This window comes from Hemibagrus wyckioides, linkage group LG25 (genome assembly GCF_019097595.1).
Source record: "Hemibagrus wyckioides isolate EC202008001 linkage group LG25, SWU_Hwy_1.0, whole genome shotgun sequence".
NCBI lineage: Eukaryota > Metazoa > Chordata > Actinopteri > Siluriformes > Bagridae > Hemibagrus > Hemibagrus wyckioides.
The window spans coordinates 6,902,106-6,928,570 of record NC_080734.1 but is presented as its reverse complement, the minus strand read 5'-3'; the positions used below and the strand labels follow the sequence as shown (position 1 = coordinate 6,928,570).

The window sequence follows — 26,465 nt, the reverse complement described above, 5'->3', positions numbered from 1 at the left end:
AGAAATGTAGAATTTTACCCATATGACACTCATTTAACCCTTTCATGGATACTTCCTTTTAACTATATCTAGATTTTCCTTTTTATTTAAAATTGCATAATATATGTATTTTGATTCTGTCTAAATTAAATATATAACGAGATAAAAGTATTGTCCAAGAGTATAAAAGGCTGAACAGAATATTTGAAATAATAATAATAGATAGATAGATAGATAGATAGATAGATAGATAGATAGATAGATAGATAGATAGATAGATAGATAGATAGATTCTTCTTCTTCTTCATATTCTTCTTCTTCTTCTTCTTCTTATTATTATTCATAATACAAATCAATCAGTCAAAACAATCAAACAAAGAAACAAATAAATAAATATAAATGGGGGGGTCCTAAACATTCAGGTCTAAATTTTTTATTTATTTATTTATTTATTTATTTAATTTTATTTTTCTTTGCTTATTTAGATAATAAGATTTTAGCATTTAACAATGCTGAATAACATTTTTTGGAAGTAGTGAAGGACAATGACTCTTTTCTTAAGATAATCTGACAAAATAGTTATTGATAGTATCCCCTGTTTTAGTTTATTAAGAATATTAATGTCTCTATTATGTCTGAACTCACCCCGGTGACGTATCGCGGCCTGAACTGCACCGTCCCGAACAGGCCCAGAATCACTGTGATGATGTGGATGAAGTTTGTGAGGATCGGCGCCCACTGGTAACCAAGAAAGTCAAATATTTGCCGTTCCAAAATGCTAATCTGTAACAGAAACAAGTAAGATGAAATATTAGACCAGGTCATTAACTAGCCTTTAGGATAAAAAAAAAAAACAGTTAGAAATCCTATAGCAAGAAATCAATGCAATGCTATCATGCTTTCACTGAAATGACCCATGTGTAGCTGCAGTCATGTTCCATTTGCTTTTACGTTCATTTGGTGTTGCACTTCTCATAAACTGCAGATTTGAATTGTCCAACTTGTGTCATATTTATAATTTCTACCAAATGTCGAACTGTCACGTCCTCCCTAATCGAACCATCACATTGTACATTCTAGCCTATCACCGTACTCCATTTGTGACCGTATGACCTTATATGGTCATAGCTTCCTGTCTCTGTTAGTTCACTTTATCTGGTGATACAGTGGGGTACTTCCACTATTGTTTCCTATTCCTGCTTTCTAGTCTGTGTATTCATAACCTAAATTAGAGGGGTAATGCAATCAGTATATTATAGTGCTTCAAATATCTGTATCTGTATCTATATTTAAATCCAAAGTAGAAATCTCTGGAAGAACTCTCGATGATCAGCCTGACGTGTGAATTTTGGCTCTGACAGTTCCTCACCCTCAGCTACATCAATTTGTAGTGTTTCATCAGTATTTTTCTTTTTACCTAGCGTAATGGGAGCAAAATATTTACAGAAAAGTTCTAAAAAGACAAAACCTTTTAGTTTTTTCACACAAATGTTTCTATCTTCAAAGTAAACGGTGATATCAAACCCAGTTCTGCCCTCTGAGATGCCCCAAGTGCATATTTATAAGCATCTAAAATTTGAAGGGGTTATCTTTGTGTAAGGCTAACAGAGTCCTGACTCATTTTATATCAGACTTGTGGTGATAAAATAATTTATTTGATTGAAAAATGTCTATACAGATTTCTATTCCGCTGGCACAAAGGAACACCAGTGTACATGTAAAAGGGTTAAAAATCCTGCTTATTGAGAAGATCATTGGAGTCTCTCTCCACTCTATCAGGGACATTTACACCACACGCTGCATCCGCAAAGCCAACTGCATTGTGAATGATCCCACACACCCCTCACATTCACTTTTCACCCTCCTGCCATCTGGAAGAAAGTTCCAAAGCATTCAGGCCCTCACAACCAGACTGTGTAACAGTTTCTTCCCTCAAGCCATCAGGCTCCTCAACACACACACACTCATACACACATACACACTCAGCTGTGTGAACTCAACTGAACTGTACAGAACTCAAACACACACTCAAACACTCATCCAATATACATCCATGTCTACAGCATCACCTATATTAAAACTGTTTACATGCTGTTTTTGTATATATATATGTTTACAAGAATCCCCTTTATCTTTGCACAATGTACTGTATTGGCACTGGTCGGCGCCATTTTGTGTATCTGTCCTGTACTGTTTTGTAGTGTATTGTCTGTTTGTCCTTAACTTTGTGTTGTTTTATGTAGCTCTGTGTTGTTTTATGTATCTCTGTGTAGCACCAGGGTTCTGAAGAAACGTTTCGTTTCACAGTGTACTGCGTCAGCTATATATGGTTGAAATGATAATAAAAGCTTCTTGACTTGACTTATATCTAGTTCATAAGACCTTAAACGCCTGTCTGAAATTTGACACAGTAAAGCTAGTTAGAAAGAATCAAGTATCAAGAATTATAGAGGGTCAGAAAGAGTCTGCAGCTCAATAAGGCCATGGAATAGACACACACAGTAGAACATTATAATACTCATGTCTTGCTTATTAAAATATTCCAAAACAACACACTTTATTGCCCTTGCCTTCTCCACCTCACACCTACACTACAGCATCTCACAGTCATGGAAGTTCATATGCTCGCTTCAGTTTGTGTTACGAACATGAAAATCATTTTTAAAGCGGTATTTATGCTACAGGGATTGCGTTTAGGCCATTTAGACATTCACCTCAGGTCAACGACACATCTATTTCTAAGTAGTGACCAGAACATGAGGGTTAATTGGGGCCGAAATGAGGGACTCGCCATCGTACCGCAAGAGCACAGATAGCTTGCAAATTAAAAGTGACAAGGCCAGCTTCTGGGTTCAACAAGCAATGGTACTTCAGAGGGAAGGAAAAGAAAAATGTCAGGTCTTATTCCCAATGAAGGTTTACCCAGTGCCATTGGGAATAGCATAGCTAATGCTAATGCCTTCTGAGACCTTGCTTGCCTGCTATTGCTTTCTCTGTATCTCTTCACACAAAACTGGCCTTGATTACCAATACTGTGATAAGTAAGTGAGTTTTTAGTGTCAACACTGGAAACCTAATATCAAGAGATTTTTTTCCTCTATTTTTTTATGTAGCGTGAGCAGTCCTAATCCTTTGTAAACTCACCATTCACAAGGAGATTGTCCCTCATATCAAGTTCAGTTATTTTATCCTTCATAACTTTTCCCTTCAAGTGTTAATCAAGCAGCAAGGTGAATGTGATCTGACCATATAGAACACAGTTATATAAGAAAAATTATTTATAATCACACTCTAGGGTTTCACACAGATCGCTTTTGAGGCTGGTTCCTCACCAGGTTTCTTCCTCATATCATATCATAGGGAGTTTTTCCTCACCACCGTCACCTGGCTGTAGCTCTTTTTGGCTCAATTCAAATGAAAACTTATTTTGAAATTGCAATTTATATCCTGAATGTATATATTTCTGTAAAGCTGCTGAGTGTTTTCGACAATGTCTATTGTAAAAAGAAATGTATTAAATGTATGATATAAAAGATAAGCGTGAGATCAACACTCAGCTATTTCAAATAGTTTTTTCACCTGAACTGAATTGAGTAGTTGTGATGTCACACTTCACACTCGTGTTAAATTTCTCATATGAAAGAACTTGCAGGGTTTCATGTTTTTGTTTTAAACACTTCTTTCTCTTGTTCTAAAAACACTTTAGTTGTGCTGCTGTTGTGGTCCAGTTGTGATCTTTGGACCAGTGTTATTATAGAGAGGTGAATTGTTTGAACAGCTGGAAGCTCACACCCCGCCCCTTTTCCCATCGCTCTGATCATCAGTAGCTAAACACAGAGTCATGGTACTCTACACACAGAAACCCAACACGCAGTGATAAATTCATTTATTTGAAGTTTTGCCAATGAAATCGAAAGCCAGTGTACTGATAGGAAGGGTTAATGCAACAGTGAAGCTTTTAGTCCATGTATCAAATGTTCACTCATGTTTTTGCACCCACAAACAAAGACATCAGCAAAGTGTTGGCCGTTTTGTTGAGCTATGGTGTTCTGTACTTGCTTCTGCTAACACAGGCAAAAATGACTCTTCGGAATGATGAAGAAAACTTTCTAAGTATGGTTTAAGCATTTAAGGAACTCTTTTTACTTTCTGTCTTTTTGTTGTCGGTTCCATGTTCAGCATTGAACTGTTCTGTCATGTCACAACCCAACACTTGAGGTTTACGGCTCATATGGAAGTAGACATTGCACGTAAAATATATTATAAGCTTTGTGATGAACTATAGTTTTCTTAGTTTAGTCAGTTTCCTTCATATGGTCAGTCTCCGCTATTGTGTGTAATGCAGGAAGTGGTGGAATTCAGACGTCTTGATTAATATGGACAGTTTAAACATAAAGGAAAATAATTAGAAGCAGTATTAATAGTCTTTCTCTGCTTGTTGAACTTACTTCTCTGCTTAGCATATAAAAAAACAGACCCAAGCTGCCCAAGCTACTGATTATCACATAATACTGGCTTTATATTAAATGTGGAAAACTCATAATATTGGATAATGTTTAACCTGAGCATGTGTTTAAAAAAAAAAAGCTGTGAGTTGGCTTCAGTGTCAAACACATTGTGTGAGTCACTTTAAGATGTCAGTATGACTAAGTTCACACACTTAGTGAGAGAAAAACAAGTCTACAGAAAATGGTGACATAACTGGACATCACTTCATGCCACAAATTCATCATCATCCGCCTGTACCGTAGCATCTGTTAACACTTACACTCCGGTCGAGGCAAAATGACGCCAATGAACGATGAAGGAAACTTTCTGAGTATGGTTTAAGTACTTACTCGTTCAATAAGTCAAAAAATTGACTTTCTGCCTGTTTTGTTGTTTCCATGTTCCGCACTGAATTGTTTGTGACAGTTTATGGCTCATAGGAAGTGGACATTCAGAGATGTAAAAAAAATTGTAGTTTCATAAATATTTCAGAAAACATTTACTTAGCCTACTAGAGGAAATATATTTAAATCCACAGAAATGTTTCTGTATCTTCACAGTAAACGGTGATATCACACCTATTTCTGCTCTCTGAGATGCCTCAAGTGCTTTTTCATAAGCATCTAAAATGTGAAGGTGTTTATCTTCAACCAGTAAAATTCTGTGTAAGGTTATCCAACAGAGGGAAAAAACACACGTCTTAAACTGAAAGCCAACAGAGTTCTGATTCATTTTCTATCAGACTCACAGCCAGAACATACTTTTTGTTTATACTGACTGTTAATGTCAGATAATTTGATTTTCATTCCGCTGGGAGATGGATGCACTGGATGAAAGGGTTAGAATCCTAGAAAATTCAATTGGAAATTGTAGAAATAGAATTGACCTTGTTTCCCTATGACACCAGTGGACTAAAAAAATGTAAAAATGTCCTCACCAAACAAGCTAGGAATTAACTAATTCCTAATAAACTAATAAATGAATGAATGAATAATCGTAAATGACAACGTGCCCTCAACTCTCCATGACGTGAAGCACATTATACAGCATACCGCTGTAAAATAAAAGGAGATGGTCTAGGTCAACGGGACGTCTGTTACTAGCTAGCGAGCAGAACAGAGTTAATCAGCACCTGCTGTCATGGGTTCAGCGCTGACCAGCTGGTGACCACCCCCTCGAGACACGTCTCCTCTTGTCTCTCCCAAACCACGAGCCACTGCTAGCGTACATCTGGCAAGCGTGTGTATCCTGCACACGCTCCCTGCATCATCCATCATAATAAACACGGCTCTGCTGACATGGAACACCGCTGGCACGCCTCACTTGGGCAAAGTTATTAAGAAGGATATGGTTAATTAAGACATTTTCGCACTCTTGTCATGCAGCTTAGGTGGGCACGGCTTGGTGTAAAGTCTCCACTTTGCAGCGCTCCCCCTCTGCGCACCACGCTCCAATGTTTTGCCGAGGCTTGCAGCACTCAATGACACAGAAGACACCTTTGGAGCAGGTTTTGTTTTTTCACCATAATTGCCGAGCAATTTTTAATTTTTTTTTTATTTTACTCCACACACACCTGAATCCTGTGCGCTCTCTCCAGTTGTTTTGGCTCCTCTCCATGCTGCCTCACTAATCATTTCATAAAGCAGACGGCTTAAAAGATGGCTGATGTTTTACCATCTGTTTCCTTAACAGATTCAACAGAATCCAACTCAGGCTGAGAAACCAGGCTGTGAAATATTGACACTTAAGCTCTTCATGACGCAATGAAAACCTTTATTAGGAGGCGAATTTGTCTGCCGGTGTGAGGTTGCATTAGACCACTTTCACAAGCGTTCAGAGGTGTAGAGCAGAAAGAAAGCAAAACAAACAGAACATTCATTTATGCAGTTCGGCAGTTCCGTGATCGGCGAGAAGCGATGGTGAAAAGGGAGCCGCTAAAAAAAAAAATCCGTATCTACGTAGACGTTTTACGGGGAAACAAAATCAAATGTTTCATTAGTGCGTCCTAAAAGAATTAATCAAATATACAAATAAAAATAGATGCTATTCATTATAGTCTTGTTTAAAAAAAAATCGAATATATAAAAATATATATTCGTTTCATCTTTTCATGATTAAAATTAAATTAAAAGAATTGACCATTACAGACTTATAAAATAGAAAAAGAAAACAAAATGCTCATAAATTATTTAATTAAAGGATCATTATTTTAATTTTTAATTTTGCATCTTATTCTCCCTCCAATTTTTGCATATTTTATGCGCTACTTCACCTTTCACTTTGCAATTTGATCATTCACAGTAGGGTGACCTTAAAACTGGAGGTAACTGAGCTCATTTAATGATATGCAAACCTTATTTTAAACGGTTTTCTTGTGTCCATGTTCAGCACTGAATTTCTTTGTCATGTCACACTTCACAGTCGTGTTTAATACTTTATATGACAGTAGATTTAAGAAATTTGAGGTTTCCATGACTATTTTGGTTTTTACCTAGCCTTCTAGGGGCAATATATTCATAGAAAATTTCCAGAAAAACAAAAACTGTGATATAAATTGTGATATCAAACCCATTTCTCCTCTCTGAAGTGCTTGTTCATAATCATCTAAAATGTAAAGGTGTTACCTTCAACCAGTAAAATTCCGTGTAAGGTTATCCAACAGAGGAATGTCTCACACTGAAAGCCAACATGAGTCCGGACTCATTTTATATCAGACTCACAACCAACTCCATTTGTTTATACTTTTGTATATTGTAAAGTTGATTTCCATTCTGCCGGCTGAATGGAACGCCAGAAGGGTTAAAGCTCTGAGATATTTCAGTGAATTGGACAGTTCAGGGTGAGCAGCCTTTTAGATAGACTGCCACCGAGTGCTCTGGTTGAAGACAGGACGTCCCCATTATCACTAACACGGTCCCCGAGGCTCTGTTCATCCTGCGTTTGTGTGACACATTCACACAATGTGACAGCTTTATCAGATAACACTCCAGCAATTAGATGCAACAATATGGCTGGAAACAGCAGGAGTGACAGCTTTAACTTGAAACAACGCAAATAATAATGAGAAATATTATAATACTCAAGATTTGTGTGTTATTTGTTTCTAATACAAAGTTATCTGGATAGCTGGATGTCATCACGTTTCACAGTCTTCTTGTGATCATGGATAGCATTATACAGTTTTTGACACACCTTTTCTTTGTGATATTAAGTCGTGATTTACTAATGAGAAGAAATCTGTATTATCTTAAAATAGTAGTCATTGTTCCTGAAGTGGCGATCACACTGTAGGTTCACGTCGATTGGTATTTTGCAATTTTAGATAAAAACATCCAACATTCTATATTCATTAATGTAAAGATGTGATACTTTGCTCATTTGAACATGGTGGTATGATTACTTTTCTTTTTTTTTTTTGTGTCTTTTTTAATGTTGTGTCTCGGGTCTGTTGCACTTCCTTTGTTATGCTTCACATTTGTTTCCTCTATTTTTATGGCACCTCGTGTTCTTTGCGAAGTGTATAATACTAACAAAGTCTTAACTAAAATTTTAAAAGCTATATAAAACTAAACTAATAAAATGAGATAAAAAACTAATAAAATAAAAATAAAACAAAATAAAATAAAGTGAAATAAAATGAAATAAAATGAAATAAAATAAAAATAAAGAATAAATTAATAAAAAAAATAAAATAAAGTTTGCGCATTTTGGAGTGCCTTTTTTTTGTGTGTGTTAATCAGTTTAATCAAAAAGCACACTCCCTGGAATTATTTTGATTTAAAACTAGAAATTAACACATTTTTTTAGCATTTTAAATGATTTAAAACAATGAAAAAAACTATTTTCAATATTTTGAATATTCGATATTCTGCACTCCCTCTAGGTCACTGTTTGTCATATTGTTAAATATTAAAAAGAAATAAAAAGTCCTTGAGTTTTATCCCTTCTGTCGAAGCACATTTTCAAATAAAACTGATGGACTCTCACTTGTGGTCTCAGGCTTATGGACCCCACTGTGTACAAAAAGTAATCAAATTCCAAAGGTGACATGCCGATTATTCCGGATTATCCATCTGTTTCAATCTGATTTTTAATTCTGAATGTTTTGTTGAAAGATTAAGGGATTATACTTGAGTTCTTCAGGTTGTATGTAAACACAGCGGGATTTTATTATTATTATTATTATTATTATTATTATTATTATTATTAACACTTATAAATCCTCCAGTTTGGAGTTTCTATTGTCTTGCTCTCAATATTACATTACATTACAGGCATTTGGCAGACACCCTTATGTATAGCGATTTTTTTAGCTCAGGGGCCCAGTAGTGGTACTATATTACTGTGTACTATATTTCTTATGTTCTGTAAAGCTGCTGTGAGACCATGTCCATTGTTAAAAGCGCTATACAACTAAAATTGAATTGAATTAGATGTCTGCATCTAATTCTTCTCATAAATTGAAACAAGACCTATGTGTTTCACTACAATTAAGCTTTTCAGTATTGCAGATGCAGGGCATGATAAAGAGTGCTGATTTTAGTAAAGTGCACACTTCAGCAACCCTAATTGAAATGATTTTTTTTATTTTTTTATTTTCCAACCAAAGGTCTGCCACTGCCTTTCTCTCCCTTGCTTTGTATTTATTCTGGTGTGTGAGGACAAGAGCTCGTTCTAATCAGTGAGACAAAAGCCAATCAATCAAGTCTGCTTGGCTGAATAGAGAGTACACTCCAAGCTGAATTCAAACACGAGTGAGCGAGCGAGCGAGCTGTAGTGTACACGGGCATATGGTAAGAGCTACAGAGTGAACACTAATCAGGAAGACACTTCTCTTAAAAAGCTTTATCTTGAGTACAGGATTCAGAGATCTTCATCATAGTTCATGTGAAGAAACTTCTATTACAGTTATGAACAAATCAGTAGCCCTGACACAGGAAAAAAAAAAAAAGCCGATCTTGTATTTTAGGGATAAAGAAAAAAGCAGACCAAAACAAAATCGAAAAAAATGTTATGGGTCACACATGACTGGTGACATGAAGCAGAATTTACCTAGAAAAAGAAAAATGTCAAAATATATATAAAATATAGATAAAAAAGCTATAAATGATATGTGGCAGTAAATGTATAAATAAAGTGAATGTGGTATAGTGCAGATACGATATACGATTATATGTGCAATATTTGGTTTTGGTTTTTGGGTTTTTTTAAGCAGATTAATCAGTGTGCATGGATGACTGATGACATGTACTGCAGGTATATGAAAACACCAAAGAAAGTAATGTTCATACAGTAGAACACTCCCGCTAGCGACACAAAGTCAGCTCAGGGTCAAACAAAATGAAGCCACAAGCCAGGCGCAAATAATAACTTTTATGTCTGATGTGAGGACAGAAACGCCATCCAAAAACATGATGTGCTACTTTAGAAACCTGTTATTGTTATTAGAGTCGTCAGTAACATGAATAACCTCAATTTATTCTTACTTTAAAATAAGAAAACTAATAATGAGTTCATTAAGGCATGGACTAATCACAGACAGTTAGTACATGTTTGTTAGTTAATGTATTAATGTTCTATGAGAAAGAATATGATTTAAACGTGCATCATTTTACAATGTTTATATAATTTGCCAGACGCAGATGCACACACAGATATCACTGGATAAATGGCGCTTTATAATTTACGAAGATCTTCTTTATCGAACGTAGACAAAGATTTCATCTTGACTTGTTTTGTGGTGTTCTCCATCCATTTCTCATAAAATAAATCTCACTAGTAGGTGGTCTCTGTTTCTTTAATGCTGAACAATTGAATTGCTGAACATTACAGCACAGTGATTTTCTTTCTTCACATATCCCAACTTTGGAAGTTAAGGTCAGAGCACAGGGTCAGCCATGATACAGCACCCCTGAAGCAAGGGCCTTGCTCAAGAGCCCAATAGTCGCAGCTTGGCAGTGAGCTTAGCTTGAACCCTGATGCTCCAATCATCATCCCAGAGCCTTAAGCACTTGAGCCACTAGGTCTTAACTGATATTTTAACTAACAAACATGCACTAGCATGTACTTAAGGTGGTCGTTAATCACGCATGAATTCATAAGACTCACATAGCCGTTAAAGTTAGCGCTTCATTATTTGGTGATTAGTACATGCCTTAATGAACACATCATTAGTTCATTTTTAAGTAAGTATTAATTCAGGTATTAGTGCAGGATTATTCATGTGCTCTTATTGTAAAATGATACTAATTCATCACTCTATCCACCCCTGATTATGAAGCGCACGGCTTAAGAGAAAATTCTCAGCTCCCACGTTTTTGTTTACCGTTTGCTAGGTCTCCGAGTCGGTGTTACGTCTAAGTCTACATACACAGCAAGCTGCCACACAAAAAAATTCCAAAGAACAAAGGCTCTGTTTGTCTGATTTGCACTGCACCTCCTTTGACTGTTGTGTCTTTTTCCATCAAACATTTGCGCAACCTCTGAGAAGCCAGTCATCTCCGGCACCACAGTTTCCCACAGGCTATTTCAGAAAGCTCTTGATGGTGAGTATCTTCCACATGATTTATTTTTTTCTTTTTCTATCTTCTTTTTGTGTCCATTTACCATAAAAACAAGCACACTTCTCAAAAAATCGGTGTGCATATGTACATTTTTGACTTCATGACTAAGAAATTGTATCTTTTTACACCCCTAACTATAATTTTAAATAATAATCTACAAATCACAGAACATATCAGAGACACATACAATCATAGAATTCTACAGTTTCATCACGATCCTTTCTGCTTGCTGACAAACTCCTGGCTGCGTCCTTCTCAGAGTTTCTCAAAGCCTCATGACAAAACTTCTATAAACCCACATAACAGAAATGATTAGACAGGAGAAAGGACAGTACATTATAAAATCATCAAAGAAGCAGCCGAATACAGAGCAAAACATCACAGAGAAACATTCTGTAGAAAAGCAGTGAAAGAGGATTGCTAGGGAGGATGAAAGAGAAAAAATGCAGCCAGGTCGATGAAAGAACAGAAAGATGTAGGCAGTTTAGATCCGCTGGGATCCTTCACTGCCATAACAGCCAGCCAACAGTGTGAGATATGCACATAATAATGCCCTTCCTTTTGTTTCGGAGGGCCCCTCGGCTGTAAAAGGTTCGAGAACCCCTGCTGTAGGTAACAAAGAAACACAAGTCATTAAAGCTTATGATGAACTTATGATATTAGGAAGCCTTTTTCTTTACCTAATAGTTTGTGATGCATAATGCACACACACACTGCTTCTAATATTCAGTACATAAAATTCTATATTAATTAATATTTCAGTGTATTCAGAATCTAAAACTAGTGCAAACTTTATTTCCATTTTATCCTGCAATTTATTCCACTTTATTATATAGTTTATTCCACTTGATTTGCATTTTATTCTACAGTTTATTCCACTTGATTTGCATTTTATTCTACAGTTTATTCCACTTGATTTGCATTTTATTCTACAGTTTATTGCACTTTATTTCCATTTTACTCTACAGTTTTTCACTTTATTTTCATTTTATTGTACACTTTATTCTACTTGATTTCCATTTTACTCTACAGTTTTTCACTTTATTTTCATTTTATTGTACACTTTATTCTACTTGATTTCCATTTTATTGTACAGTTTATTTCACTTTATTTCCATTTTATTGTACAGTTTATTCTACTGTATTTCCATCTTATTGTATGGTTTATTCCAATTTATTTCCATTTTTTTGCACAATTTGTTCTTTTTGTTTTCATTTTATTGCACAGTTTATTCACAATTATTTTCATTTCATTGTACAGTTTATTCCCACTAAATTTAATTTCATGTTTTATTTTGAATTCCATTTTTGACTACTTTTATTGTCACTGCTTTAGAAACAGATAGAAAGCATTTCACTGCATGTTGTACTGTGTATGATCGTGCATCTGACAACTAAAATTTGAATTTGATTATAAGAATGTTTAGTTCTGACTGCTAAGGTGATAAAATGCTAATTAATCGTCTGTAGCAGCAGTCTGACCGCAGTTCCAATGGCATTAATAAAGGTTAATGGGTTAATATGCTATTCTTAGAATCTCATTTTCACTCACGTTATTGCTTGATAATATAGTAAGAAATGAGAAATGTTATGTTTTGAACAGAACGCAGATTAGAAAGCATTTTCACTTGTGGTGTCAGACACCACAGAGCCCACTGTATACACCATAGCTAGATCTGAATATCCCTAGCGCCAGAAGGGAGGGCAAAGCCGGAGAAGGTGAGGGTAAGGAGTGCACACCTACAGGAAATTGATCTAACAAATGTTCTGTGATGCAGTGGCAAGCATAAAAAGGGAAAAAGACGAGCGCCTCGAGCATGCCCCGCTTCCAGACCCTACTTCCCTGCAAAGCATTAGTATAGCTGAATTCTCAGTTTTCATAAAACAGTAGGCGAGAAAAACCCGGATGTTCTGCTGCTTCTGCATTGGACACTGAGCTATCCCATAAGGCAACAGGACTGGAGCGGAAAAGCTGTCAGAATCGAAAATGGCAGAAGGCTGAGCATCTGCTCTTTTTAAGTATAAGTGCTATACGTTTTAAACACAGTGATTTTTCATTAACATTTAAAACATTTTGGAGTTTTGGTGTCAATATGGAGTTGTGTGTTGTGTTTATTCCATAGAATAATGACAGAAAAGCAGACGTCTTCATCTTTTACTTGAATAATAGAAACAAGTCTGTCTTATGTATTATCGATATGTTTACGCTTTCAGTAAGGAGACTTCAAACTTTTTGAAGGAGTCTCGAGTGTACGTAACAGTCAGAACTGTAACTTTGCTAAAATTAGGTTCTCCAGTGCAGAGAAAGAAATGAAAAGGAAAAAAGCAGAAAACAGACACCGGCTGCTATAACGTAAAGTAATAACATAAGCTAAGCTGTTTCCCAGACATTGAATGTAATTATAAATGGGTGAAATGTATAACTTGTCATTTTTAAATAACTTAAAAATCATCAAAGTTGCAGCGGTATAAGAAGAATATACATTTCAGGATGTCCAGATATTGAAAATGAATGTCATGATTTATCTCGCCACCCAGTTTGTTGAATCTTTTCCTCTAATCCCAGTCCATTTTGTTTTATTCCATACTTGACAGCGCTTCTTTGATCCATAGACGACATATCAAAGCTTAAAAGCATCTTCTCTTCTAGAAAATGCATTTCAGAAATCCTAACCTTTAAAACAAATCTTAAACCTGTCCTGACAGTATTTTTTATTTATTTTTTTTGCTTACCCAGAAGGAAAGAAATGATTTCTGAGCAAATACTTCCAGCCGCTCACTTTTGATGCTGACACTGTTGGAGTCTCTTAAAGGACACCATTTAAGCAAAAGTGACAAAAACAATGCACTTGTTCCAAAGAAAAAAACAAAAAACATATCATCGAGGTAGACAGCTTAAATAAAAAGAGACATGACTCTGCGCACTCTTCAAAACGTGCCGCTGAAGCACAGCGAGGACGCGCATTTGCATGCGGCCAATTAGAGGCTGCGGGAAAAAATGCACACGACTCCAAAGCTGTCACAGAGATTTGGCCTGCGCTAGGCACTGACGCGCCACTGCGGATGACGCATGTCTGACATTCGAGGCTACACACGCCATTTGTCACGCACCATGCTCATGATTTCCAGCGTCGTTCCCCTAGTGTTGTGATAGAGACGATGTGTTTAAGTGCAGGCCTTTTTTTTTTTCTTTTTTTTTTATTCCATGGAGAGCTTCCGTAGCTGCTGTCAGGGCATACAGCAGAACATGAAAAATGTTGTTCATTATCTACTAGGCACAACTGTCCTTCCGACCGCTCGCTCTTTGACCTGTATCCACAGCGACGCTTCAGCAACACTAATGTAGAAAAAAAAAAATACCCTTCCCATGTTAGCACAGAAAGATGTGTATTCGTTTCGAAGTCATTTATATACAAAATATACAAAAAAATATAAAGAATTCTTTATTTCGATCTTGTTGGATATGAAAATGTGATGATATAAACAGGAACTAGGAAAACAACCTTAAGTTCTCCTTGAATTCTTACAGGTTACTTTATTGCCTCAAGTGAAACTGATTACACGAGGGACTTCTTCCCACCTGAGCAATAAAATGAGGTGTGTTTGAAGAATATTTTATTTATTTCAATATTTTATACTGCTAACTAGCTAAATCAACTAGCCTACACTCTCACTAGCTGCCTCTAGGGTTAAGGGTTCGATTTCTTTGTTCTTTGTTCTTTGATTTCAGGGTTCTCTGGTTTCCTCATCCAGGTCCAAAGGCATGTATTGTAGGCTAATTGGAATCTTTAAATTGTATAAATTCTATAAACAGGTGTGTGAGTGTGTGTGATTGTGCTCTGCGATGGGTTAGCACCCCGTTTTGGGTGTCTCCTGCTTCATGCCCCAAGTCCCTTGGGATTGACTCCAGGGTCCAAGTGGATCAGTGGTACAGAAATTGTATGGATACATGTAAGGATAGATGAATTTAATTTGATAGGCAGATCGATTTTATGCATCTAACTATTAAACTTGTCTTACCATATTAATACCTGACGTTATTTCATTAAACTAGATAATTAGCAAGCTAATAACATAACTTTAGAAACATACATAACTAATTCAAATGCTAATTGAAGAGAACTCTCATGCAGTGAGGGGATGCATAACTGGAAGAAAGAATCTGATTTCATAAATCAAGTAGTTGTATTTAGTCTAGTCATTAAAAAAAAAAAGAAATTATAACCCTTGACTTTATTCATTCACATGAATCCATAAACAGCTTAAAAGCTTATAAAATGTCTGTAGAAATATTCTATAACTTTAAACATTAAGATTTAAAGATCATATCCAAATTTAATTTCAAATTAGGTAATTTTACTTTATTTATTTATTTATTTATTTATTCATTCATTCATTCATTCGTTCCACACCGGTCTAATCTCGCAAAAATAATTTTACTATTTCAAACATTTTTACAGCCAGAACACAAACCCTCTCAGTACAGATTATGAATACAATCCAACAATTAAAATATTAGGCTCAATATAAAGTGAAATAAAACAATAATAAATGGGTACATTGGATCCACATGACTGAATCGAGTATCGTTAACACAATTCATTTTCAGACATCCAGCATGATATTCAAAGCCCTGAATAAAAACAAACACTGTGCTCACAATCGAACACAACGCCGGTGTTTTCTATCAGACGCATCACGCCACTGCACTATTCTATTATACATGGTTTAACCACCTACTTTTAATACTATAGTTATAGTGCAGGTCATATCAGTGGTAACATTCTTGTGAGATTTCACACTGTTATTGGTTTCACGTTAATACAACATGGATTTACGTAACTAATTTAATTTAGAAATTTGTTTGAATTAAATTTAGTATATTTACTCTACATTTCATAATCAACAGCATAATCAGTTTCAGTCATTAGGTTCCAGCTGATATTTTTTTCTGGGCAATAACTTTTAGTTAATGTCCAGTTTTGAACCCCTGGCTATCTATCATGGTTCTTCAGAAAGTCCCTAAACATCACTTCATGGAATGAAGCATTATGAAAGAATATTTATTATATCTTTAGTTATGTAATTCAACAATCTAACCATCACAGGGTGCAAAATTATAACGAGGTTTGAGATACGTATGATGTACAATACCAAATAAAAGCTCATAAAACCATTAGAGCTCTCAGCTATCATACGAAATAAAACCTCTGGGATTCACACACCGCAGGGGAATGCTTTTCCAGAAATACTGCAGTCATTTTTGCAACGATGTACCCATTTTTGCAATAATACCTCAATTTAGTATTTCAACGGTCATTTGCTGCCAAAAGGGGCCGTTAGCTGTGCTGGTTTAGCACTCGGAATTAAGTGTCAGTGACAACATCTCAAAGTGTATATGACCAAAAACCATTTCAAGGCTATCTCCTGCCTAATTGTTTGGATCACACATTTAATTTCATTTACTCTTTTAAGTGTTATTAATACTTTTATTAATTTTTTTTTTTTTTTTTTAAATGCCTGAGGTTTTTTAAAGGGATTATATGCACCCATAGAGTCTGCCTCCCTGTGCCTGAACGCATAGAAAAATAAATCAAGGAGAAAATATTTTACCCCGAAAGCACACTGGGAGTTTCTTTGATATCACCCAGAGAAGTCCCTAAGGCACAAAGACTTGTTTGCTACAAATGTCGATATTGTTAATGGCTCCAGGACAAAGGGGGCAGCAACTGAATAAAACTCATCATGATGTGCTTCAGAGTTAATGAGCACAATTCATTTCAATATTCGTTTGCATTTCAATGAGGCAAAGAAAAAAAAAAAATAAAAAAAAATAAAATAAATAAATAAATAAATGGGCTCGTCTGAAGAACCGAAATAATGATCGGCCCTAATCCGGCGGCCGAAGCGGCGCTAAACTGAAATGTCACGTTATTGAATGGGAAGGTAGCTGCCAACATGTGGAGAGAGACCTCTGTGAGACGTGCCACTATAAATCAGTGCTCAGGAGGATTAATAAGACTTTTGATGGCAGCATACAGAACAGACATGAACAGCTGGACATCTGGACATTTCTATACTCGATCGGAATACTCTGTCTTGAGTAAGGAGGTCTTTAGGACCCAGGATCAATGCCAGGCACGAATTCCTTACAAACCACAAATCATATTATCGCTCGTTTGCTGATCACATGACCTGCGCCTATTGCTCTGGACCTCCATTACATGATACCTTGTTATCTTAAACACTCAAATCAACCAGCCATTTAGACTTCCCAAACTCCGAAGGCTGAATTAGAAAACAAAAACGATGAAATTCCGTTGATTATTGATCTCAGTTTTTTTTTCCTATCAGACCACAGTTTTGTGAAAACTCCATACAAAAAGTACTATTACCATTTTAACAATTCACATAGGGTATAAAACGTTATTAAGGATAAGAATAGCTTTAGGGGCAAAAATATTATTTAAATCTTATATCTTTTCTTGCAACTTGGTATGAAATAAACAAAAATAAACCATGCCTCCCTCATTCAGTCAGATTTATATACATTTTTAATGAAATCTGCTTGTTCTTGAATAAGTATAAGGAAACATTGTAAAAATGACTATTTTTAGAACGTTAATTTCTAGACTCTCAGTCTGTGTGTGTATGTGTGTGTGTGTGTGTGTGTGTGTGTAGAACTATCTACCTCATACCTTTCAGAGTGATCGATGACTTGTGTTGCTCACAGTGTCAACCACTGCTCTGTTATTACTGCCATTATTGTGCATCACTATTATTATAGCAAGTTAGCCTTCTTCAATTTGCAGGATTATACTGTTTGCAATCTGACTGACTGCTTTATGACCCCTAAGCACTACAAAACACTTTGGAGTTGTTGCTCACTTTGTTCTTCCTACAAGTGGTCGCTTATTCAACTGGGAAGAGATTTAGTCATCGGCAAATTAGCATTTTCAGCACTTGTGTCAATACAGCCTGTTGCAGAGTAAAGTTTACAGTATATCTACAGAACTGAGACCCGGGTCATCTATAACCTGAACGCTGATGCAGATAAGGGCTGCGTAATATGGATCTTATTTTAGTATAGTATAGTAGTGGTTTATCATTTGTACAGTGGGTGGTTTTTGTTTCAGGAGAAGAAGACAGAGATTTTTATTCCTACACACATCACTGAATCTGGATGTGCTTCTTGTTATACAGTATATTGAATATATATTCAGTATGCAGTGAACCGAAAAAAAATAATCAACTGCCACCCCAGAACTAAACCTAAAATGATTCCTGGTCAATTTTTCTTGACATAAATTAGCTTGACATTTCATTTACACAAGTCCACAGACAAGAAACTGGACCAAAGCTGCATGCTAAATGCAGACATAAATGTAGTCTAATTATTTCGTTCTTATTTCGATCTGTTCGATTTAAGATTTATGCACCATGTATAGAGGTTTTCTCAATGCCAAACTAAATAGGGCTGGTGAATTCACTGCTTGATCCAGATACATTTTAAATGTATACAACTTGTATACATGATATGGACAAAAGTGTTTGGACACCTGTCCATCAGACCCATATATGCTTTTTTTATGCATTTGGAAACCACCGGAGTTTATAGGGCCTTCATTCTTTTGGGAAAGCTTTCCCCCATGACTTGGGAATTTGTTTATTTATTCACAAGAGCATTAATGAGGTCAGGTGTTTCACTGAAGCGAAATCTTTTATCTATATTCTAAGGAATGCAAAGACAATTTTGCACTTCCTGATTGAGGCAACAGTTTCTGGAAGGCCATATATGGCTATGATGGTCAGGTGACTACTCAGCTACTACTTATAGCTATATAACGTGCCCTTTCATAGCCACTCTAGTCAAAATGTTCAGGATCTGGACTGTACTACTGCACTGATGCTCAATTGCCAAGGGCAGCTTCTCAAGTATCAGCCAGCCAAAGAATTGCCTTTGGTCAACAATATCCTGGTGTATACAGTATACAAGTGTACTCAATGAGTTGATTTGTACACTTTTCACAAATGTGTACAAATACAGTACAAAACAGCATTTGATTTGATTCCATTTTCAGCAACACAACATGAACAAACATTTTCCATGAACTGTAGACAGTGCCAACTCTACTGCTGTTCTAGCCACCAGTGCAGTCCTGAACTACTCCCGATAATCATTCCAGCACCTTTCATCTATTCGTGATGGTTGTAGTATGAACACTTTTGCCTGAGGGAACAAATACTGCATGCAGAGGCATTTTACTCTATTGCCTCGAGCTATAGTATTACTTCCAGAGGAGCTCCGAAAAGGAAAATTCCATAACACGGATTTAGTGGGGCTTAGTGCTGTCATCTCAGGGTGAGCAAATTCCCAGAGATTTATTTATTTATCGTCTGTAACTGCTTTATTATGTTCAGGGTCACTGTCCAACACATTTACACACTTTCACCTCGAGGGCCGATTTAAAGACACTAATCCACCTACTAGCATGTTTTTGGGAGGTTAAAGGAAACTAAAGAACTCATGCAGAAACAGAGAAGTCTGTGTGACTAATTATTACTGTACTTAATTAGTGGTAAGTAACTGTAAGTAATTATGATTCATGGGCTGAAATATTTTTCTGTCCACAGCTCGGAATTGGAAATTACGCATACATACATTAGATTCATTATAACTTAAAATAAAATTAAAAAAAACAAACATTCTTACTTATTCCCCACATCTTCCCCACTAATTATATATACAGTTACCATCCACTTTATTTGGAACAGCTGTACAGCTGCACAATCAAGCAATTATCCAGTCAGCCAATCGTGTGGCAGCAGATCAATGCAGGAAATCATGCAGATACACACCAAGGGCTTACGATGTTCACCTCAGAATTGGGCAAAAAACGTGATTTTTGCATTTTAAGAAACTGAAATTTATTTTATTTTTCCACACTATAATTCTGTAACATGACATGCATTATGGATTTCTGGCCACGCCCATTTCTTTTCCAAACTACACTTAACATATAATAAGCAGCAGTTCTATAGACAGAAATGGTTTGCTGATAGGAAAGAAAATAAGAAAGAACATCCAGAGTGGTTAAAACTGGCAGGAAGGCTTCAGTTTTTTACAAGTGTGGTGAGCAGAAAAGCATCACACCTTAAGATGAATGGACTACAATAGCAGAAGACCAGACCAGGTTCCTCTCCTGTTAGCCAAAGACAGGTTTCTGAGCTTCCTGCAGGCACCGCCTCACCAAAACGGGCAATTTTCAGTGTAATTTGTTTGTATTTTGAGAAACAAATCCTATACGTTCATCAGAAAAGCTCATGGGCCAGTGCACACAATAGAGCAGAACTTGAGCAGAAGTGTGCAGGATGAGCACACGTCTACTCACAGGGCTGAAAAAGTGCTAGCGTTTTCTGATTTTGATTGCCCAAATAGAATTTATTGTCAGACGATAAATGTTGCAATAGCATCTGATTGGATCAAACGTCTAAAAATGTCTAAAGAGCTCAGCGATGCTTAGAGGTCAAAGCGAATGCTCTCAGATTGCCATTATCCCACACGAGTCAGAGAGCTCAACACGGCTGATATCGACCCAAGAGCTGCTAATTGGCTGACCTTAAACTCACATTTTCTTTTCAACCGTTTTGATTTTACTGTTTATTCCTTTTCATAGTGCGGGTTTTCATGTGCCACTCCAAAGCTCCTTGAAGTGAATCTGCTTCAGAAGTGCACTTCCTAATGAAACTAGTATGACTGGGGCGGTTTGGAATTTCGATAGAGGTGTTGAATTTGTTAGTTTTCTGACTGAAACCTACTCTGAGAACATCGCAGCCTTGAAAGAAAAAAAAAAAACCTATTCAGCAGAGCTTAACCACTATGAAATACCAGTGTGAGAAGAAACAGAGATATGGAGATGATTCTTAATCACACATCTGCTCTTTTCAGGGGGAAAAAATGATGCAGATGCAAATATTCAGCTATTCTAATATTCCCACCGAATCATAAATGACTCAGATTTTTTTTCCCAGTCTCTCTGTGTTTTCTTAATGTCTCTAAAACACATGCACTATTCACGCTAGCTTTTTTCTCTGCAGCGTTTGGAGAAATTTCTAGAAATATCTGAGAGTAGACTATCGATTGTGTATAAAGAAGGCCAGGCACTGAAACCTGAAGAACATGGATACTAATTTATACACTTATACGCTATTAGATGCCAAAAGGCAGAATTATCACAGACACACTTGTTGGTTTGTAGGTTATGGATTTTAAAGAAAACGTGAAATACTTTATGAAAGATTCCATGGCACAGCAAAGAGCTGAAAACTCCTGAGACACCAACAGAATCGCTTTTATATGTCACTTTTTAACATACCGACTTTGTCACTAATGTACAGAATGTCAATTTTCGGAGAGATTTTTATGTCTCTGTGAATCAAAGTGTTTATGATGGTCTGAGTAGAGGAGGAGCATCTCAGGGGAAATGTAACTGGGTATTTTTGGCAAGAAAATAATGATTTTATGATTTTAGGTTGTCTATAAAGTCCGCTGTCTTTTTTTAATCCATTCCTGTAGGTGCTCTTTTCTCTTACCTCTTATCTATTACCTCTTCCTTAGTTCAATCTGGAATGATTTTCCTCCTAAACAACCAACCTATAAGGCTTGTGGACTGTATATTCAGACCCCAATAACTTGTCCAGTAAAGTTGTCTGCTTTATGATCATCTCGCTGTCATATCCAGTGGCCCACAAATATCAGCTCTCTAGCTGGTGAATCAGTATACCGTGAACACATAAAACTCAAACATATCTCATATTTCAGTTTTCTATATTATATAAATTTGATCACACATGTTACTTCCATGGTACTACATGCAGGATCGTAGGCTAGCTAGTGGAATTTTTTGTAATCATTAAACACTTAAAAGTCCTTGGACTCAAACAAAATATATACAGAATGTTGAATAAATCATTATGGTCAAAAAATAGTTAGCGTAAGTAATCATTTAAGAGCTAGAACAACGATAATAAGCTACTTACATTTGTCGGCTGAGGGTTCGGATCGTCCACCTTTTTTTTAATTTCCAGTTAGGGAACATAGTAAGCATCGACTCTGCATGGTTTTTATAGTGAACTGTGTGATTTTTTTACTTCCTGATCTGTCCACCTCATCAGTGCCCTGACTACCGAACTAGGGAGCTGATTAAGACACACATATGGACTATAGCCATCACATACTTTCTCACATTCACATTCACCTTTCATCTTTCTGATTGCATACACCAGAACTCAATTACACAATCACCGTCACTGTATATAAGGGGTCTCAGTTCACACACTCATTATGAAGAATATGCTCAGAGTCTTATAGCAAGACTTATATCGTTATGCTGCAGTGTTTATGGTTATATCTTTGTCTCTGGTCTATGGTTATATCTTTGTCACATAGCTTATCGTCATGGACTCCATTTCACCGCAGCCAACAATATGGCCGCCACGGACTCCAAATCCCAGCAAACACCAGCACTACCACGCTCACAGTCACCAGCCTTCTGATTATGTTCACATGTGGTCATTTATGTATGTTTGGTTTCCGTACTTTATAACATGGTATGGTTTCAGCTTCCTGTTGCAAGGTATACACACTCTTCCTTTTGGTCTGCAACATTACTGAGTCAAATTATATTTCTGATTTTGGCCGATAGTATATACAGTATAGTTTCCATTTTCGCGTGTTCCAGTATTTTTGACCAGTTCCTAAGTTTCTATGTGTGTAACTTTCTGTTATTTAAACACTCTGCATTTGTCAAGCAGTTTCCTAACTCTGCATTTGGAACTCGATGAAATACAAAGATTTTTAAAATAATGCTCATATATCATATATCTTCTCTGAATAGATTTTGCCCTTTTTTAGGGCAGAATTCCCGGATTTTTTTTTTTTTTTCACCTCGATCGATCATGACCTTTGTTTCCAATTAATTCATAATGCTTCAGGCCCGAAGCAGATGCTCTCCCAGACAGACAGCCTTACTGTAATCAGCTTTATTTCTCTCTGTATAGATTGTGAATCAGGCACACAACTGTGCAACACTGATCTATTTCTTGCTTCGCAGAATCGTAGCAGCTTAGAAAAAGATCAACTTGCCATGAACTGCTTTTTGCAAGTGCACATATGGTGAAGCAGAAAATAAGGATATAATCACGTCTACTTATGTTTTGCTAGTGACTTCAATGTAGTTGTAGAACTGAATAGTATACAGTGACTTTTCTGTCATTCTCCATCTATCCATCCATAAATTCATCCATCCATCCATCCATACATACATCCATCCATCCATCCATCCCTCCATACAAAAATCCATCCATCCATCCATCCATCCATCCATTTTCTGTACCACTTATCTTACACAGTGTGTGTGTTTGAAGGCAGTAGCACTAGTTTCTATCACACACATCAATATTACACCCTGTAAAATTCTTCAGATTTAGTTTGGGGGAAAAAGAAAAAAAGAAACACACAGTATCAACATTTTTAGGTGATCTTCAGAAAAGAAATGTTAGAATGAAAAGTATTTCAGTATCGACCGGGCCATCCAACTTCCTAACTAAATCTGTATGCCAGGTGTATTCATTTCACTCCTAGAAATAAGCCTGAACGTGAGGCTCAAACTCTCAGCAGTACAACACTCAGGAATAGAAGCAGAGTAGGGACGCTGAACTGCACTTCCACACTTCCACACTTATGCGCTAATGTCTGCCCACATCAATATCACAACGGATTTGAACAAAGTGTGCTATTCCTTCGAGTGGAACTCTAACGCTGAATATCTTCTGGGTCAAGGAGATGAGTGTGATGGGTCAGACAGCATGAATATGCATAAGCCAGCTCTGTACTTCTTATGTAAATCTTTCCACAGGACTCAGGAATGTTCAACAGCCAAGGCTTTAGTGAGGTCATGCTGCCACAAGCACACACTTTCAAGTGTCTGGCCCCCTTTGGAGAGGAACATATGTTGATCGGGAAGGTCTGATCTATTCAACATGGATGAGACTGTGTTTATGCTGAAGTGTTGGTGTACAAATGTCCTATAGAAACATGTTTCTAATTACAAAGGACGTGATGATGGGTGGCATAATTTCATGGACATTTCACGTTGGGTCCTGAGACTCGAGGGGAGGATTGCTACAAAAGCAGTGAAATGATCAGTTTACTCATTGACTCCGCCCCCATCCACACCCAAGTAAATGAAGCCTGCCTCTATGTGTCTACAATGGCCAATGGACTTAATCTATGGTATTTCAGTAGCTTGCTGCATAATACTGCATTCAAAGTTTTTGCTGAAAGGTTCTAGATTTGGTGAAATTGCTAGCACATGATTCTTCTTCCAACACGAGGTTTTGACTGATGTGATGACCTTACATGATGTGTCATGGCACCAATATGCAGTAATTTTGAAAAATTTCAAGCTCCTTCGAATGCAGTGTTTGCTTGATTTTGTGTTAATTTCTGCTCTATTCTCTGCTATTGTAGTGTGCAGCTATGTTGAATTGTTGTCAGTCTCTAAACTTGAAGAAACTCAGAGCTGAGAAGTTCGTTCACAAGTTTCCGAAAAATTAGAAGTTTTCTTTTTTCCTTGTTGAAATTTACAAAATACATGTTATAACCTCTAGTTAATGCAGCACAATGTTCTATTAGCTTATACTGCCTGATCACTTACCTCTGGCTAACACATTTTATTTAAACAGGTCATTACTTCATACTAATTAGTGTCTTTGGATACCCTGGACCTTCACTGAGCCTGTTCCTGGGCAACTTTTCTAGTCCCCCCCTGCTTGTGGTTCTGTAAATCTCTGCTCTAGAACCTGATTGTAAGGATTTGCATAAAAACCTATTAGATTTACTGTGTTTTAGTAGTGTGGCTTAAGGGAATAAAGTTCCATGTGGTGCATCAGGAAGTCACACTATTACATGTTCATATTTAGGAAGAAGTACAGAAGTATTCACACTAGCTTTGTGCTTCACACCACTTACTTCTGAACACCCATCAACACCTCCACCACCCTCAGCCTCACAGAAATTCATATTTCAACACAAGTGACAAAACATTTCTCAAACTGCCAAAATCTTTCACAGTTTCATGACTAGTATTTTGCATTCATGTCTACTTTATGTTCTACCAGAATTTAAAGCGCTTACAATACAAAGGTTTAAAATTAAATTCAGTTTGAACAATAGATCATGTACATCACAAAGTATTGTAGTGTTACACAAATCTAGAGGATGATTTAATTACTTAATAAGAAAGCCAGCAGTGACAATGGGAAGTGGTAGCTCCAATGGGTATGGTGCTTGTTTGTTGATGGGAAGGTTGGGGGTTCAGGCCAGTTTTGGGTTCTTGAGCAAGACCCTATCTTCTCTTTCACAGTGGTTAAGAAGAATTCCTTGAGACAACATAACAGAGATGGATAAGCCTGATTCAGAAGAAAACGTATCCTACTCTGGGTGATGCCAGTTAGTAGGATATGGGTAAAGCTTTGGGTTGTTGACTAGAGGCTCAAATGATTAAGGCTCTGGGTTGTTGATTGGAGGCTCAAATGGTTAAGGCTCTGGTTGTTCATTAGAGGGTTGGGGGTTCAAGCCCTAGCACTGCCGAGCTGCCTCTGCTGGGCCCTTGAGCAAGGCCCTTGACCCTGTCTGCTTCAGAGGCACTGTATCATGACTGACCCTGCTCTGACCCCAACTTCCTAACAAGCTGGGTGAAGGAAAGAATTCCACTGTGCTGCAATGTATATGTGACAAAAAAAGGGTTCTTTCAAACTAAGTGCAGGGGTGTGCAGTCTTATCCGAACAGGGCTGGAGTGGGTGCAAGTTTTCATTTCAACCAATCAGAAACCAAACCTGAGTTTATTGTTAGCAAAATTAATTGATTAAACAGGTGGAATCAGGTGTGGCCTCTGCTCAATTGGAATGAAAACCTGCACCCACACCAGGCCTTTGTGATGATATGATTGGACACCACTGAGTGTCTAAATGTATTGAAAGGATGTTCGGTATGAGTATATTGTGAATAACAGTCACACTATGTGGGATGAGGACATGATTACAGAAGTTACTCTTCACAAATCCACAGTATCCACATGAGATTATCCACTGAAGCAAGAGGGAGTCCAGGGCACAAACTGTGTAAATCTTTATGCACCACGTGGGACCATCCACAGAACGTGTACAAAAGCTCCAAGTAATAGAGAAATCGAGCATCAGGTTGGATCAAGCCAGTCTGGAGGATGAGAGGACCCACAGCAGGAGAAATGTTCCAGGATCAGGCACTGGCAAAAGATGTCCTTTAAGAGTAACTCAACCATTGGAGGTATCATATAGTCAACAATGATCTCATATCGAGCCGGAAATGGCTTTGGTTGTACAAGAGTGCAGACG

The 26,465-nt window shown here is 36.9% G+C and overlaps 1 protein-coding gene across 1 annotated transcript in view; it reads right to left on the bottom strand.

Moving 5' to 3' along the window:
- nkain2 (sodium/potassium transporting ATPase interacting 2) overlaps positions 1-26,465 on the bottom strand; it is a 197,520-nt gene that overhangs the window by 124,136 nt on the left and 46,919 nt on the right. The window contains exon 2 of the mRNA XM_058379790.1: positions 625-762. Within this exon, the coding sequence (XP_058235773.1) occupies positions 625-762 (138 nt within the window). The remainder of the gene's footprint in view (positions 1-624; positions 763-26,465) is intronic.